This window comes from Phycomyces blakesleeanus (assembly GCF_001638985.1).
Source record: "Phycomyces blakesleeanus NRRL 1555(-) unplaced genomic scaffold PHYBLscaffold_1, whole genome shotgun sequence".
NCBI lineage: Eukaryota > Fungi > Mucoromycota > Mucoromycetes > Mucorales > Phycomycetaceae > Phycomyces > Phycomyces blakesleeanus.
Genome location: NW_017265134.1, coordinates 1,127,701 through 1,144,037, shown reverse-complemented (window position 1 = coordinate 1,144,037; position 16,337 = coordinate 1,127,701). Strand labels below are relative to the sequence as shown.

Sequence of the window (16,337 nt, the reverse complement as noted above, 5' to 3'; positions counted from 1 at the left end):
GCGTACCTAGTCCAGTAAGATGCCGGCCATCCAATCACATCCCCAAAACCTAAACTCCGTCAGAAAAAAAAAATTTTGCTCGATGTCACCACAAGGAAAAAAAAAATCAATAGAAAAAAAAAATTATATAAAAACTAGCCAAACGCCACACCAGCGCATTCCTTCTTCCCTGAACCTTGCCTACTTGTAAAGTAAGTCCCAGTCTCAATGGCACTTTTTCCAAACGCGTTCAACCCAAGCCTAAAGACTTATCCAACTGCCTATATAGCATGTCCGACGATCACGACCACACCTTCGAGAGCGCCGACGCCGGTTCCTCTTTGACCTACCCCATGCAGTGCTCTGCCTTGAGAAAGGGTGGACACGTTGTCATCAAGGGTCGTCCCTGTAAGATTGTCGAGATGTCAACCTCCAAGACTGGCAAGCACGGTCACGCCAAGGTTCACTTGGTTGCCATTGACATCTTCACCCAGAAGTAAGTTGTCATTTCAATAAAAAAAACAAATATACCATAACAATTGCAGTCTACTAATAATTATGCCCTAACAGGAAGCTCGAGGATCTCTCTCCCTCCACCCACAACATGGATGTCCCCAACGTTGTCCGTATGGAGTACGCCCTCCTCAACATTGATGACGGTTTCTTGTCTTTGATGTTGCCTGACGGTTCCACCAAGGATGATGTCAAGCTCCCTGAGAATGAGGTCGGTACCCAGATGGAGGAGGAGTTCGAGGATGGCAAGGAGTTGTTGGTCTCTGTCGTGTCCGCCATGGGTGAGGAGCACGCTTTGTCCTGTAAGTATTATTAGTTTTTTGTTCTTTTGTGTTTGTTGTGACTTCTTTATGACTGCGACTGACCATCTTTTTTTACCGTTTCTAGACAAGGAAGCCCCCAAGGGTGCCTAAAGGATTCCTTTCTGTTGAAAGGTAGCCAACACTCTATTATTGGTGTCTAGTTTAGGATCGCGCATGGTTCATTTGTGATCTTTTTGCAAAACTTATAATATACAGCAAAAACGACTTTACAAAAAAAATCTATGTTTTCTGTTGATTTGTGAAATGTGTATATAAATTTGAATTATTTTTAAAGAAAAAAAAGTTTTTTTTTGTATTGCATGCCCAAGGAAACTTGAAATTATTGCCTTGACTCTAATATGCTGTTATATGTTGTTTTGAAACAAGAAGGAAACCAAGAAAAAAGTAACCTTTTATACATACATGTCTTTAATAACTTTTTCTCCTTACTGAATAAGATTACACATGTCAAAATGCTTATTACTGTAGATCAAATACTTATTTAATAGATTCATTCAGACCGTTATAATCTTGTTAGATCAAGCTCTTCTTTTCCCTCTTTCTTTATTTATTTTTAAGTTTTCTGAAAAGCACAAATCGAGTCTAATAATTAAGGAGTTGTGGTTGTTTTGACTGCATAAACGAATAACAACAGATAATATATATGTATATATTGATAAGACTATAAAGGGCACATTTAATTCTTAAATACATACATCGCTTGGTAATCCATTTGGATATTAGATTTATGGTTGTGTATTGATCACAGGGTATGTTAATCTAATCTTATTCCCAAATACATTTTTCTCACACTAGAAGATCTTTTTTTTTAAAAAAAATAAAATAAATATATATATATATATATAGCCCACGCCATAAATGATTTTGGGCGCACAGATAACTAATAATCCTGGTAGAGCCCACAATTGTATAATTTAAAGATACAATTGATCTTTGGTTTTGAAAGCTAAAGTTACTTCTTTCTTTTTTGTACTTGTATTTGTGCCAGTGAAAGTGGTAACCTTGTATACAAAGATACAAATATATATATATTAAAAAAAATTGCAGATCAGGCGTGTACCATTGCACAGCCTATTTTTGGAGTTTATATTCCCAAGAAGCACTTTTACGCTCAACCCTGAATCCCTTTCACTCCCCCCTCTTTTGTATTTTGTATTTTATTTACATTAAACAAGAGGAACATGGTGACATTAATTAGTTTTAAAATAAGTATATCATCTTATTTAAAACAACAACAAAAAAGATGCTATTTATGAAAATCCATATTTCTCATATGTAATTTTTCTTTTTGGGAGACCCTGTTTGACAATCTGTCATTGTTCTGCCTGTCATATGATATCTCAGATACAAGCTTAATTTTTATACACTTGTGGCATGTATAACACACTCACTAAAATCACCAAAATATCCTGTTTGGTGACCACAAAATTAATGAGGCATTATGGCTTAAACTTTTGGGTTAGAAAAAAAATTAACTTAACTTTTACCAGAGAATATTTTCTTTGGTTACCATGGTGCTATTAAAAGTCAAAGAAGATAACCAATATATGCCTTCGAGTCATTAGTAGTGATGTATTCCGTTTAAGGTATCAAATGATATATCTCATATACACACCTATATATATATATATATATATATATAAATGTAGAGTTCAAGTTACCAAGTCACATGTTATATTGTTGGGATTAATATCCTAATCCTCAGGAAAATTTATTTTATGGTAAAAGCATCTCTTTACTATCATTTGAATACTTATCAGGGGTTATAATTGAATTATACTATAGGAAATAAGTGGTGATTCCAATAGTGATTTTGGAATCCTTAGTCATTTCCTATAGTAATTTATTTTTCTTCTCTTTAAAAAAAACAACAAGCAAAAGTAGTTCACAATCCATTGTGCGTTCAAGATTATTGTTTGTATTTTTTTTTAAAATACAGTTCCATAACAACAATATACGATTGAAAATATTCCAACATTGGTAAGAATTCGACACTGTTAACAAAAAGAGCTGCTAGTTTTTCCAAATTCAAAAAAGTAATTTCAAAAACTCATAGATTTTTTCCATATATTGATGTTTGTAATGTAATGAGTATCTCTTGTATAATCAGTATTAATGCTATGCCTATAGTAATATTGATTATAAATATGACTTTTGAGAATATGATATATGTATGATATTGATATATAAAGAAAAAAACTAAATTTAAGGAATATGTTGCTGGATCCTTATTTATTGCACCAAGTTCATTGGTTTTACAGCATCGCGCTTTTGCAGCATACGTCTTGGGGAAGCACTAACATACAATGCTATAGATCATATAAAAAAATTCAATCTTGAAAAATCTCTTTCATCTTTGAGTGATACATAAGGAATAAAAAAAGACCCCCAAAATAGCTTGTGTTAGCAATAAAAAGCATACTCTCTTTATGTTTACTGAGGTGTTCGGGATTGTTTATGGGTTAGTTTCTCAATATATGGAAAATTAGATACTGTGAGAGTTTTATTTATTAGAGACAAAATAATATTGTTTATATCTGCTACTATTAAAATCCCTGTAATTCAAATCCCTGTTGTGTAATGGTTGGTTTACACTGTATGAGTGTGTAGTGTACGTGTGCCTGGTGTGTAACAGTTCCGGATATTGTTAGCTTGTAGGGTTCATTAGCAAGAAGGAACCAGTGTTTGGTTGTGGAGCCTGTTCTTCACTCAATTGTGGTGTGTATACCACATTTACAAACAAAAGTTCACAAGCAACCTTTGAACTGGGAATTAACTTTGATGTTCTGTAACCAGCACAGTTCTTATACACTATTTTTTAAGATAAATCATATAAATAGATATATAAGGTATAATATGTCCCCACTAATTCTTGCTTACAGCTTGAATCGCCCAACTCGCATTTGACTTTAGGGATACATACACAAAAATCAGAACAGCGAATATAAAATGACAATGAACAAATACTTGAAATCAAAACCTTGTTTTTATGTATTTACGGGACACCGATTAAGTGGTCAATATACTTAATATGTTTACCTTTATACCTATCTACCAACACATTTGTCTAGTTAGTTATATAATAAGTTTCCATACACCAACAGTACAAATGATATATATATATATATGTAGTCCATAAAATACGGCAATATTAAAAGATAACAAGTTTAAGTTTTACAAACATTTTTTAAGTATCAAAACACTAATTAATTAAAAGCAGAGGAAAAAGAAAAAGCTCTGAGAGAAAGAAATATCTTATTATTTAATAAAGAGAGAGATTAATATTATCGCGTTAAGTATTTCTCTATAAAATATAAATTCTGCTGAAGCAACTGCTTCACCTGTTTGTAGGTAGAATTACCAATACAGAATTAACTGTATAGCCCAGCAAAGCACCAAACTGTTTTTTTCTGCAGAAAAGACATTAAGATTTTCAATCAGTTAACTATACTGATAAACAAGTCAATATTGGTATTGTGCAAGCTGAATGTGAAGTTAAGCTATTTTTTTTTTTGTTTAATCCTTAACAGAGTCTCAAGTATTTTATATTTTTCTATTGAAGATAACAACTCTCATTCTATCTCTAGCTAACCATTAATTCTGCTATAAGTTTCTGCTGTTTTCTGCACCATAATTCCTAAACATTTGATATATATCACTCATTCTCTTGAAAAATCACCTTGACACTTTGAACCACTGGTATAACCTCATTTCAATAAAACCCAACCTGGAATTCAGAATCCCGCCACCTACTCTGTTGAGATCACGATAATATACATATATATATATACTTATTTCTTTATTTTCTGCCTTTTACTTGCTGCTTGATATTACTTTGAAATATACGTCGACTAATTTTATGGCGGATGTTGGGTACCTTTTGCGTTCACCTGTGTATGGGCAAAAGAAGAAAGCTTTTTCTTACGTTCTCGTACAAGAAGCGCACAGACCAGCTTAGAGTAACCTACAAATCGGCGTTATAGAAACTTGTACTCCACTTTGAGAGTTATTACTACACCGATCAATACCGAACCTTTCCTTACTTCTTTGCTTTACTTTGCTTTACTTTGAAAAAGCCATCTTCTCTAGTAATTTAATTCAATATTTTTAGCTGTCTACTCTACCTTAGAACAGTTACACAAACACAATAAAAAGAATATATAGCCATATCACGTTTGCTCTGACGTGGACATCTAAGACTGACAAAAAGCGCAGTCCTAAACTTTAATCGCAGATGAAAAAAAATTCTGTTACTTATAGACCTCCTCCAACGCGCGTCGTTTGTTTTCTCCTTGAGCAACAACAGTCCCGGTTTCATAGTGAGGCGTCTCTTGCGACCGTTGCAGGGAGATTCTTCCATGCTACAAGCATCGGAAAGTGAAAGTTGTTACTCGCCAGCTCAGTTAATTCTGAGAAGTCGTGGGGCATGGTCTCTTTTCTTTTGGAAAGACTACTGTGTACATCGCATCGCCAATGTGGAATCATGATGCTGGGGGGAGGGAGGTCTAACCTGTGGTGAGATGTGCTGGCTCTTCACTGCTAACCTGACTGAACTCTTTAACGGCTGACGGTGAAGCTACTGGTAGTCGAATGAGCTGGACCTTATCACCTAGTGGTAAGTTCTCTGGCGAGTTCGCACCCACATTACTCGGTGACGAGATGTGGGGCTGGATGAACGGGTGCTTTCCGTTGGTTTGCCACCATTCCAGCACCTCCTTCGCTACCAAGTCAGGTTTACGTCCTGAAGGAGATTGAGCCGCGTAATGCGGGGACAAAGAACTTGGTGTCATGCTTTTTATTCTTTTACTCATGTAAAAGAACATTAAGTGAAATTAAATCAAATCAAATAGAATAGTTTCTTTATGTGTATCTTTAAATAAATAAATAAAGTCTTTCTTAGCTATTGTCAACTTTAATAAAAAAAACACGTTTTTAAACATTTTTTTTACTTGATTGAAGAAGTCAATGTTGTAATTAGGTGGACTCATTTATAAGAAGAAATTAATCTAATCGAGTAAACATAAAAATAAATAAAATACTATTCGTATATTCTAAAGTGGTATTGATAACCGTGTTTAACTATAGATGCTGTTTTTGTCTATAAAGTATATAAATTGCAGAATAATGGTTGATGATGCCGATGCCATAAAATGTATGTTATTGAATTTGGCTAATGAGGATGGTCAGTGTAAAGAGGATGAGTTGAAATCAGAGAAAGAGGAAGAGGAAGAGAAAGAGAAAGAGAAGGAAAAGTAAGATGAGGAATGAGAAGGAATGAAGAAATGCATGCTTCAAAGAGAGGCGGAAAAGACGTGTTGAATTGAATACACAAGTAATGTCCTCATTGTATTTGCACAGACTGTACACAAGAAGTTTAATATGGAAGTATTTATGAAACAATAAACATTATCCAAAAACCTTTTATATATATATATATATTACAGTCTTTAAAAATTAATTTGACAGACATAGAATGTATTGAGTAAGCTAGACATGAATATCATAAAAAAGACAATGTAATATTGTAATATTGAATTGTATGAAGTTGAATATTGGTGCATGCATGACTATTATTATTGCCAATTCATTTATATAGTTGATTTGTATCTTGGTTTTTTATTGTTTTGTTTAGGTAAAAGTGCTCAAAAGACACTATTGTTTTACTATTTCAATATCGTCAATTTTTCTTTAAACTACTGCCAAAATGTATTTATTTTTAACTAACTTTAAAGAGCTCGAAGAAAATATTTTCTATAAAGAAAGGGCAAAACATTAATGTAGATTGATAGAAGAAAGAACTTCTTGTGTATCTTGTCATATTCGAATTATTTAATAAGTGATTTCCGAGAGTGTTTCAACTTGTTTAAATAGCATCTCATTTCGGTAATACTTACTAAAAGTTGCGCTATGTACTCAATTGACTGAATTTTGATATATAATCTTACATAATTTCTTAGTATATCATCCCTATCAATTGTCACTTTTGGAAATACTGAGAAACCAAACCTAATATCTCTATTCCTTTATGGATTGGAAGACAATGAACAAAACTACACTATTCCGAGTCCTTACTGTCCAGGTACCGCTCCAAACAGTCAGATGAAGGGAGGGGTAGAACTCTTTGAGCCTTTATAAGACCTGTTTTCTAACACTCACACAATTGCCACACGTACATAACTACGCATTTAGCAGATACGTCTTTCTTTCCGAATTAATACGCAACCCATCTTTCGATCTCAACGGATAAATTAAGCAAGATATTTTGTTGATGTCTCTTTATTGCTGTTCAATATTAAGAAATCCTACTACAATATAACAGAAAGAACAAAGTGGAATTGTGAATTCATTTATATCCATGACCATGCTTATATTCCTGTAAGTTTCTCCATCCACGACCTTTTTTACGCAAATACCAGAATAAAAACTAGCCATAAATATTTATTCCACAAGCTTCCCCTCTCCTCCTACATTAACCAATCCCAAGCCAATGAGTATATAGCAAGCAATATTAACGCTGCATTTCTTCAATCTTCTTGTTGGATAACGGATAGTTGGTCTTCGCCTTACAACCAGTACCAAAATCCGATCAGAGGTATAAGAGTAAGTTACTTCGCTAACATGGATTTGATGTCTGTCTAATTGATAAATTTGCTATGAGAAAGCATTGTTCTTCGTGCTCCTAGCTTTCCCTTCAAAAGTTCAAGCAAGTCACCAACATTCGCTCATAATGCCAGACTCAAATACCAAATGTAACATGCCATATTTTTCCAAGATAAACACTACAACCAACCCCCGATTTTTTTCTATTATTCTTATAAATTATTTTATGTGTATCAATCCATTTTTTTTAGAACATGGATCTGTTGCGCTTAAAACATAATTTGTGGAATAGAGAGTCTGTAGCCGACTTGCATTTTAGACATGTAATTAACCAATTGAGATATGATGGTACTATTCCTGATAGATTTACCCACGCTATTCAACTTAGAAGGGCTATAAGGCCGGCATAAGATACTCCGGAGGGTCTCCGTGTGAGAAAAATACTGAGTGGATAAAGGAGATCATTTCTCCGATCTGGTTATCAACAGGGAATTAACAAGATGCCCTTTTGGTAAGCTATTACATTTGAATATTTTTTTAGTTAGTTATTCTAGTCATTTTTGTACTACGTGGAGGAGAGGTTGGAAAAGATGTTTTGTGTCGATTGCAAACACATGGTGGGGTAAAATGAGGATATTTAAAAAATTATTTTAACTTTTTGAACAACAAAAGAAAGCAAGAAAAGGTGAAATTGAAACACATATATATAAAGAGGGGGAGTTAAAAAAAAGCAGTGCTTAATCAAAGTTCAACCTTAAAATAAAACCCTTAACAGCCGGAGAATCTTGTAAAAATCTCCTCCAAGATTTTTTTTTTTATATATTTACCATAGTGTAATAAGCATCGCAAGTATACTGATGTTTGCTCTAGTTGAGCTTTGGTAGCTCTAGGTTTGTATTCCTTGGAAGGGAAGGAAAAACAAAGCCGAGCAAATCAAATTGGTCAGATAAGGATTTCTAGAATAAAGAATTAAAAAAGATTCTAGGGACCACTTATTGGTCTTGGAGGAAGTTTGCATTTCTTGTAATAAATACTTGTGAAGTTTAGTGGATTTTACAGAATTAGAATTGTAATTGACATTAGAAAAGTGTTGACCTAAATAGCTTTTCTAATATTCGGTCAATTAAACTTAGATATCAACATTGTCTATATTGGTGAGATGCAAAAAAAAATGGACTATTGGTTTTAGTGCACTATGTATTTAAGCATATTTTTCATTTATTAATTATTAGTGCTTCTGCTTGAGATTGAGACGATGTTATTTTTATTTTATCTTTCAGCTAAATCGCCTTTCTATTCCAAATTTTATTCTTTTGCTTGTCCAAAAAACAAAAACTAACATTGTCTCAATCTCAAGTAGAAACACTGTAATAACATAAACTTATAATAGATACAAATTCATTTTTCCACGTGATAATAAAACCAATGTCTTCTACTTGGTTTTGTTTCTGTAAAAGATAACATTTCATTCTGCAAAACAAAAATAAACTAAAGCTTTTACAGTGATAAGGAACGGCTTTGTTTATCGGAAAATAGATAGACAATGGTTTGTAGACGTCTTGTATGATATTTTAACTCATAAGGTGTATGTATGTATGTGTATGTATATATATAAATAAATAAAAGACAAGTGGCCTGACTTTTATCATAGATTATTATTCAATAAATATATAAAAAAAAACACCATCAGCATATTGTAAGATGTACTTAAAGATATAGCAATCCTTATTCTTACTGTTGTTTTAATGCTAATTAATAAACTACAAAGAGAATTTAAGAAGATATTTTATTATAAATACTTTTACCATATTCATATTCTATAAAGACAATTATAAATTGGTATTTTTTTATTGGAAGAGTGGGAGGGGGAGATTATGAATATCTAAGCTGATAAAATAAAATAGACTTTATTTTTATTGGCGGCAATACTTAATTGACAAACCCCTCGAAACACCGTAATAAAGAGTACCTTTTTTTTTCCTTCTTCTTCTCCAGAAATTTAATCCATTGGGGGGGGGGGGCTATACTTTTATTAGAGAGGGTGGCTACCTATTCATTTTTGAAGATTACCATTTTTATCGAATATCTGAGTTTTAACTGCAAGAATTTAATCACAGAAACCTCTATTCAAATTTGAATTATGAAAAACGTACAAATATGGAGTGCTGTTTTATAATACAAATAGTGCTTAACTATACAGTACCATTTTTGGCCTATTCAAAATTGGGTGGAAAAATTACATCTTTTCCTTCAAAATCGAGCTCATTTATGAATAACAATCGAGTAAATTTGAAGCGGTCCAAAATAGGATGTGCGGAATATTAAGAATTAAAACCCCATTTGGATGATTTTCATAAACATATTCAAAAATGAACAAGTAGTCACCCTCTCTATTGTAGGTAATTTTCTTCTTTATTTTTTTATAGTTGATCTAATTAGTGAATTTAATTGAATTATATTAGCCAAGTTTATTAGCGGAAGAGAACTTTATTTTTTTATAAAGTTATGGTATCAGAGCCGAGCAATATTTTTTTTTACATTAATTTGTTGCATATCATCCTCCCTAAAAAAAACAATAAAATCAAAAGGTGCAAAGAACGTGAATTGATGGCGACATATGGTGATTTATTAAGATTTTTCTCTTAGTGGTACTATCATACAAAAGGGGGAGGGGAAGTGTTATTGGATGAGATTATTATATACAGCGGAAGGAAAGAAGGGCAAATAAATATATAGATAGCTAGATATATAGATAAATATGTATAAATGTATAAATATATATATATATGCTCTATGAAGTAAGAGCATAGGGATGGAAGCAATCATCTTCACGATTGTATTCACTCGGATGAATAATAGATTGTTGGAATGGTAAAGATACAGTTATTGGGCTTGTATTTTGTGTAGAGGTGGACAGTTGTGGCGTAGGAGAGCTAAATTGACTTTGCATATGAGATTCATGTGTTGAGCGAGGTTTTGAGCTTTTTCGTGGCCAAATAAACTGAAAAAAGGAAGTCAGTTTTCTTGGTGGTTTTTCACTGCCAAGGCGACTGCTATGGGGATAAGGATTCTCAATTGATACAGGACTTGCGGCAGAGTATGTAGAATGTGTATTTGATTGGTTGCTATATGTGCTAGTGATCGATCCTGAATGGCTTAATCTACAAGAGGATGGGCTTGTGTCCATTGTGTTTGTGTTTGTGTTTGTGTTTGTAGAGATATCGTATAAGTCGAGCCATTTGTCAAGAACATTTGAGCCGCTCGAGTGCCTTTGTAAAGCGTCTATCCATGCGTTCATTGCCTGTTCCGTCTCGGCCTGGAGGTTGAAATCTGGGAATTTATTCTTTGTGTCATCATTCGAGATAAGCCTGAAGGTGTTTGGTGATTGTCGTGAATAGTAGGTATTGTCAACTTGATAATTAAATAGACTGAGGATGTTTTGTGGTGTAGTATCGGTCTAAGGATAAAATATTAGTAAGTATGTTTGAAATGAAACCTGAGCTTGTGGGGTTTGTACCTCATTCTTGTAATATCTTAATTCACAATCTGTCAGGACAAAGTAACGTCGAATATAAGCTTTGCGTATGTTTTGTCGCTGCTTGAGGAGCCAGCCTTCGAATATGATAGGATAAGTAGAGTTGGAAAGAGAAGACATAATTAAAAGGAAGACAGGAAAAAGTTTATAAGCAAGAAGTAGGGTGCTTATATATTTTCTGAGAAAATAAAATAAAAGGATGATCGGCACTAGTTTTAATTTTACGATCCCTACAAAAAGGTTACAATCTATATCCATAGCAATCTGCTGTAAAGTGCCGTCTTGGTTACACGACAATGAAAACCCTACTCCCCAAATATAGTGGGTGAGTCCGATTGTTCAGCTACCTGCTGTATGCATATCATCGTCACTAATATCTAGGCTTAACCAAATGGAGATGTTAAGCGATATTATTAGGTTTATTTGAATTAATTTCATATATTTTCTGGTTTTATTTTATTTTATATTGCTCTTACTATTTTATAACAAAAGCACACCATTTCGATATATAAAATGCTATATTTTTTTATTGCCATTATTTGGGGGGGGGGGGGGGGGGGTTCTTTCTGAGGATCAATAATCAAAGAACCGTTTCTATGGCAACGTGGCATCTAAGATGACGTCGGATAGGCAAGAGCGCGCAAAATTTACACAAAAACCTTTTTTTTAATGATAGAGCACATTATTGCCATATTGGGTAACTAAACTTTCCTTCAGGAACGTTGTTTTAGATAACATGTAAGACACTTACAATCATCTGCAAGTAAGCTGGTGATTTTTATTTAGCTATTTTTTTTGCTATGTAATTTTTTTTTCGCACCAGTTTAAATTCTTGAGATCGATCGATCTATCAAAACCCTTTACTAGATTTTGTGCAAGTGAGCTTACAAAAATTACCATTTATAAACAATGAATTTTCCCCACTGTATTTACGTATTAAAGAGGTACTAGAGAGGGTGACTACCTATTCAAATTTGAATTATGAAAAACGTACAAATATGGAGTGCTGTTTTATAATACAAATAGTGCTTAACTATACAGTACCATTTTTGGCCTATTCAAAATTGGGTTGAAAAATTACATCTTTTCCTTCAAAATCGAGCTCATTTATGAATAACAATCGAGTAAATTTGAAGCAGTCCAAAATAGGATGTGCGGAATATTAAGAATTAAAACCCCATTTGGATGATTTTCATAAACATATTCAAAAATGAACAAGTAGTCATCCTCTCTACTAACTAAAATACACACACCAAAAATCCGAGTTTAATAAACTAATCAATAAAATTTCCATGCAAATCTATTTTATTCCTTCTGATAACAGTGCATCATATCCAAAATTTGTCCTAGCAACCTTCTTATTTTTTCCTTCTCGATCGAAAACAGAACATAGAGATTAGTAAGAAAAAAAAAGAACAAGTTTATGTGAACCTGTAAATATATACTTCTTTCTACTCGATATAGTAACCATGCACTGTTATATACCATCAAATCACATCTCATCATTCATAGATCAGTGCAGTAAAATGGAATTTAATCTTTAGATTCAATTTATGACAGCACCATACACATCTATTAGACCAAAAATACCCTTCTTTTCCCTACATATCTAATCACACCCACTTATTATAGCAATTTACTTTCTAATATACACAACCTAGTGACTCATAAAAATACAGCCAAGAACAATTTCTTGCAATGCATATATTTGTACTCACACTCACACTCACACATCTATATATAACTGCTTGAAATAATAGTTTTTTTTTTAAAAAATAAAATAAACCTTGTAAAAGGAAAGGGAATAAAGAAAGACATACAGAAGTATATATATATATATATATAAAAGGGTCACTTTATGGAAGAGGAGGGTTATTTTTTAAAGAAAAAAATGAAAATAAGAGTAAGAAAAAGACCATATAAGTCACTTTTCTGTTCTTCTTTTTTGTTTTGGAAGAGAAGGGAAGAGAAGGAAGGGGAAGAAGATAGGTGGTTTGTACGATTCTTCATCTTAATTCCTTTTGTTTCATGGGCCTATTACTTTGCCTGATTCAACTTAACATCAGACTTCGCTGGAGCTGTAGACGAAGGAGGCGAGCCATATACTGTCGGTGTAGTTGTCGATGTCTTGGAGATTTGTGAAGCCGAAGGAGACGATTGGTGCTTGTTGTGCAAGGGAGGAATGACAGATCTCGCACGTAGTGTCGCACGGCGGAAAATGCCGGACGCCTTGGACTTTGTGGGTTCCTGAGCTGTCATTGTCGTCTGCTGATGCGGAGGGGGGATCGGTGGAACAGATTCTAGTGTTTCAGTTCCTGGGATCCTTGGGTTGAAGCCGGTCTGGATGCTTGTATCCGACTGACTCGTTCCAGAAGCCACAGGTTGTGGACCAGGTCGAGTTAGAGGAGAATCTGATAAACTCTGTGAAATAGGTTGAGGGGATGGGACACCTTGTGGTATCTTGGGACTCAAGTTGGCCGATACTCGACCTCCCAAACCTCCCGGACCAGCCACATCAGGCATCACAACTGATGGAGATGAGTGAGGGTAGTGAACATCAGAAGCTGGCGATTGATTTGGGTTAGACGCGGAGTTTGCGAGTCCAGACATCGACGATGCAATTACACCAGCTGCACTCATTTCGCTTGAATTACGGGCCATAGATACCATTGCTTGAGAATATTGAAATGGTACAGCCGATTCGTTATATGCACCAGGTGATTTTAGGCTGTCTTGGGTTGAAGAGCTTATCAGTGCTTTTGTTGAATCTGTTACGCTTGGTTGTGACCGATAAGGTTGGTCGCAAATGGAGCTGGTGGAAAGACGCAGTGTAGACGCCTTTGAGGGCAAGATCTTAAGCTCTTCCTCATTATCTGAAAAAAGTGTTTCATAGTGAAGAATAAGGTCCTGTAAAACTTTATCTGAATACCACTCTCCAGCATTTTCAGCTTGGTTGTGGTCTTGAAAGATGGACGGAGTAAATATGTACGATAAATTCTGTAGATTCATCTTGTTCAGTTGGGAATACGCGTTGACCCTATTAAATAAAGCGACACACATGTTTATTTTTTTTTTGTTAAATTATTAGTGGACACTAGATAGTCTTGGTAACCTCACTTTGAAAGATGTTGAACGATCATACGGAGTGTACAGCGGTGAGGTTGTGAAAGTTGTGCTAACATCATCTGAAGCGTTGTGTGCCTCTGAGCCTCATCAACATCTACATAATATATGAGTCCCCAAAGGAATATTCAACAAAATAAACTTACTTGAGTAGTCTACTCTTTTTTCAATCGAGAGGTTAAACAAGGGTTCGCTTAATTCGCGTAAGTAGACCTTGAGAACAGATGATATTGTAAACACATCATATTTGTTGGACTCTAGTTCAAGTGCGTCCTCATCCTTCTCAAAGTCGCACTTTAACATATCCACATTCATCTGTCGTCCAGATATTCTGTAAATTCCTTCTTTTTGAAGACCTCCCATATGCTCTATAGCATTTATACATTTTACAACTAAAAGCGGTACTGCCCTCCTATGTTCCTGAGCATACTCATTTAAAGACCCTCCAAAAAGGATATCTAAAACAGCCAATAGTACAACAGTCCAATTTAAGTAAGACATACCCGTTTCTCTTTCTTTTTTTTTTGCTAATCAACCTGTGAATATCTCACCTTTACATTCACCTGATTGAAAATTCTCATAAAGAAGAGTGGTTGGGCTGATAAAACCTTTCTTTGCGTATTTGGCTGTAAATGATTCTACATCCCTTTTCGCTTCAATACAGTCTACTATAGGCATTACGGTTTGTAAAATCTAATAAATTCAAAATACATATGTATTTGTAAGATATTCAGAAGCCTTAGAAGCCTTGGTTAGTTTACTTACCGTGGCTTCGTTATAAAGTGTTGTTTTCTCAGCTTCCAAAATGGCCTTAAGCACGGTTCGTGTGGCATCTGCCTTTTCTGAAAAGGCGGCCCCAACGTGCTAATGGGGTGTGAGCAAGGCAACAAATAAAACCAACCACGTTTACCGTCATGGCATGTTTCGCAGTGTCCACCTGCGTCCTCCGTAGATTCTCTAGATGTCGGATACCCTTTCTGTACTCCAGATCTAGATATCCCCTCAACCAAAGTTTTTTTTTAAAAAAAGAAAGGACTTGTGTTAGTTGATTCAATTATATTTCCTTTCCTTTAGACTTTATTCTTCTTTTCTTTTTACCTGTATCTGAGACTTCTTTTTTAAGCTTTGCGAACCGAGCGGTTTGTTTGGAAGGATCTACATTACTGACAACAGTTGCATGTGCAAATTGAGTCCGCATACTGGCCATAAAACCAACCATTCCTTTCTTAAATGTTATTTCTTGTAAATTCGCAGATGAAATTGAGCTTGTATCAGTATCTCTCCCACTATCACTTGATGCCCTCGGTTGTGGCTCTTCAGAAGAAACACGATTAAGTGGAATAGAATGTCTAATAGATTGCTCAGTTTCGGGATCAATATTTTGAGCAGACAATAGGGCTGGTGGTTGCTGAGATTGTTGAAATGGTGGAGGTTGTTTCTGAGTCTGTGCTAGTTCCTGGCATTTATTCATATACGCTTTGTGAAGCTAAAGCATATGCTGTCAAGGTTACATCGACTCTTTCCCTGAATTATATATATATCATCTCTCCTTGTTAATATATTTACCTTTCCGATATCTCGTGTCCTAAAATTTGTATAAGCAGCATTTTTCTCTCCAACTACCTGCTTGACTCTTTTTCTTCGGTGCTCTTGATTTTCCTAGTTGAGAGAGTAGAGCTGAGAATCGTGGGAGATGACAGAGGGATGCCTTACCCTAACTTTGAGCAATGTGTCAATCTGAGACCGTATTTTGACAGTAAAATCAAAGCGAAGTACAACTGTCTTTTCGAGTGACTTTTCATATTCTAGGGTTGCTTGACGAAAGGTTGGCTCGAAATTGCTAAACAACGGACACTGATCTGTATCATGTGGAGATACAAGTCTGGTAATCTTTTTTAAGGATTGAATATAGCTTTCTTCGGCCGAGAGACTGATTGGCACATGTCAGTTTTTTTTAAAAAAAAATTAGATGTGCTGAATGGGTTAAAAGAAATACCCACCGTGCTCTCAGAAAGTCAATAAAGTGGTCCAAGTCATGTATAGTCCACTTTAAGAGTTTATTGACATAATCTAGGTGGGAATCAATGCTAGGAACCTGTTTTACATTCAGGAAAAGCAAGTCGAGCGATAAAACGCCGGCCAAATAATCATTTGAATCTCTTGACATAAATGTTGTATATTTTTTGTTGTACCTCATCATCTTGAGCTATCGAACTAGCGTGTTTTGTTGATTTGTTCATGGCAGCTCAATCTAGATCGGTAAT

General features: G+C 34.6%; 5 protein-coding genes across 5 annotated transcripts; 2 read left to right on the top strand and 3 right to left on the bottom strand.

Moving 5' to 3' along the window:
- The first annotated feature begins 173 nt into the window (after nucleotides 1–173).
- Nucleotides 174–1,131, top strand: PHYBLDRAFT_129275 (hypothetical protein). The gene is made up of 4 exons (XM_018429276.1): nucleotides 174–191; nucleotides 269–475; nucleotides 550–794; nucleotides 880–1,131. Exons 2-4 carry the CDS (start codon nucleotides 270–272, stop codon nucleotides 903–905), a joined length of 477 nt encoding a protein of 158 aa, XP_018298654.1. The 5' UTR covers nucleotides 174–191; nucleotide 269; the 3' UTR covers nucleotides 906–1,131.
- A 3,541-nt stretch (nucleotides 1,132–4,672) lies between these two features.
- Nucleotides 4,673–5,638, bottom strand: PHYBLDRAFT_161250 (hypothetical protein; the record flags this gene model as incomplete). Its single annotated transcript, XM_018434366.1, has 2 exons — nucleotides 4,673–4,779; nucleotides 5,326–5,638. 2 exons carry the CDS (start codon nucleotides 5,636–5,638, stop codon nucleotides 4,673–4,675), a joined length of 420 nt encoding a protein of 139 aa, XP_018298653.1.
- A 301-nt stretch (nucleotides 5,639–5,939) lies between these two features.
- Nucleotides 5,940–8,375, top strand: PHYBLDRAFT_61662 (hypothetical protein; the record flags this gene model as incomplete). Its single annotated transcript, XM_018440837.1, has 7 exons — nucleotides 5,940–6,067; nucleotides 6,773–6,894; nucleotides 7,135–7,190; nucleotides 7,266–7,415; nucleotides 7,667–7,738; nucleotides 7,957–8,037; nucleotides 8,286–8,375. 7 exons carry the CDS (start codon nucleotides 5,940–5,942, stop codon nucleotides 8,373–8,375), a joined length of 699 nt encoding a protein of 232 aa, XP_018298652.1.
- A 1,486-nt stretch (nucleotides 8,376–9,861) lies between these two features.
- Nucleotides 9,862–11,070, bottom strand: PHYBLDRAFT_76783 (hypothetical protein; the record flags this gene model as incomplete). Its single annotated transcript, XM_018443187.1, has 2 exons — nucleotides 9,862–10,872; nucleotides 10,933–11,070. 2 exons carry the CDS (start codon nucleotides 11,068–11,070, stop codon nucleotides 10,207–10,209), a joined length of 804 nt encoding a protein of 267 aa, XP_018298651.1. The 3' UTR covers nucleotides 9,862–10,206.
- Nucleotides 11,071–12,693: 1,623 nt separating this feature from the next.
- PHYBLDRAFT_178677 (hypothetical protein) lies at nucleotides 12,694–16,313 on the bottom strand (the record flags this gene model as incomplete). The annotated part of the gene is made up of 11 exons (XM_018438025.1): nucleotides 12,694–13,987; nucleotides 14,068–14,170; nucleotides 14,220–14,531; nucleotides 14,625–14,766; nucleotides 14,839–14,937; nucleotides 14,984–15,063; nucleotides 15,172–15,529; nucleotides 15,640–15,732; nucleotides 15,787–16,003; nucleotides 16,074–16,168; nucleotides 16,266–16,313. The coding sequence occupies 11 exons, from the start codon at nucleotides 16,311–16,313 to the stop codon at nucleotides 12,988–12,990; spliced, it is 2,547 nt and encodes an 848-aa protein (XP_018298650.1). The 3' UTR covers nucleotides 12,694–12,987.
- Between the last annotated feature and the right edge of the window lie 24 nt (nucleotides 16,314–16,337).

Bases quoted from the DNA above. Each gene is read 5' to 3' on its own strand.
- PHYBLDRAFT_129275 (XM_018429276.1), top strand. From the start codon at position 270: ATGTCCGACGATCACGACCACACCTTCGAGAGCGCCGACGCCGGTTCC. The intron at 476-549 runs GTAAGTTGTCAT...ATGCCCTAACAG, and splicing joins ATTGACATCTTCACCCAGAA to GAAGCTCGAGGATCTCTCTC. The intron at 795-879 runs GTAAGTATTATT...TACCGTTTCTAG, and splicing joins TGAGGAGCACGCTTTGTCCT to ACAAGGAAGCCCCCAAGGGT.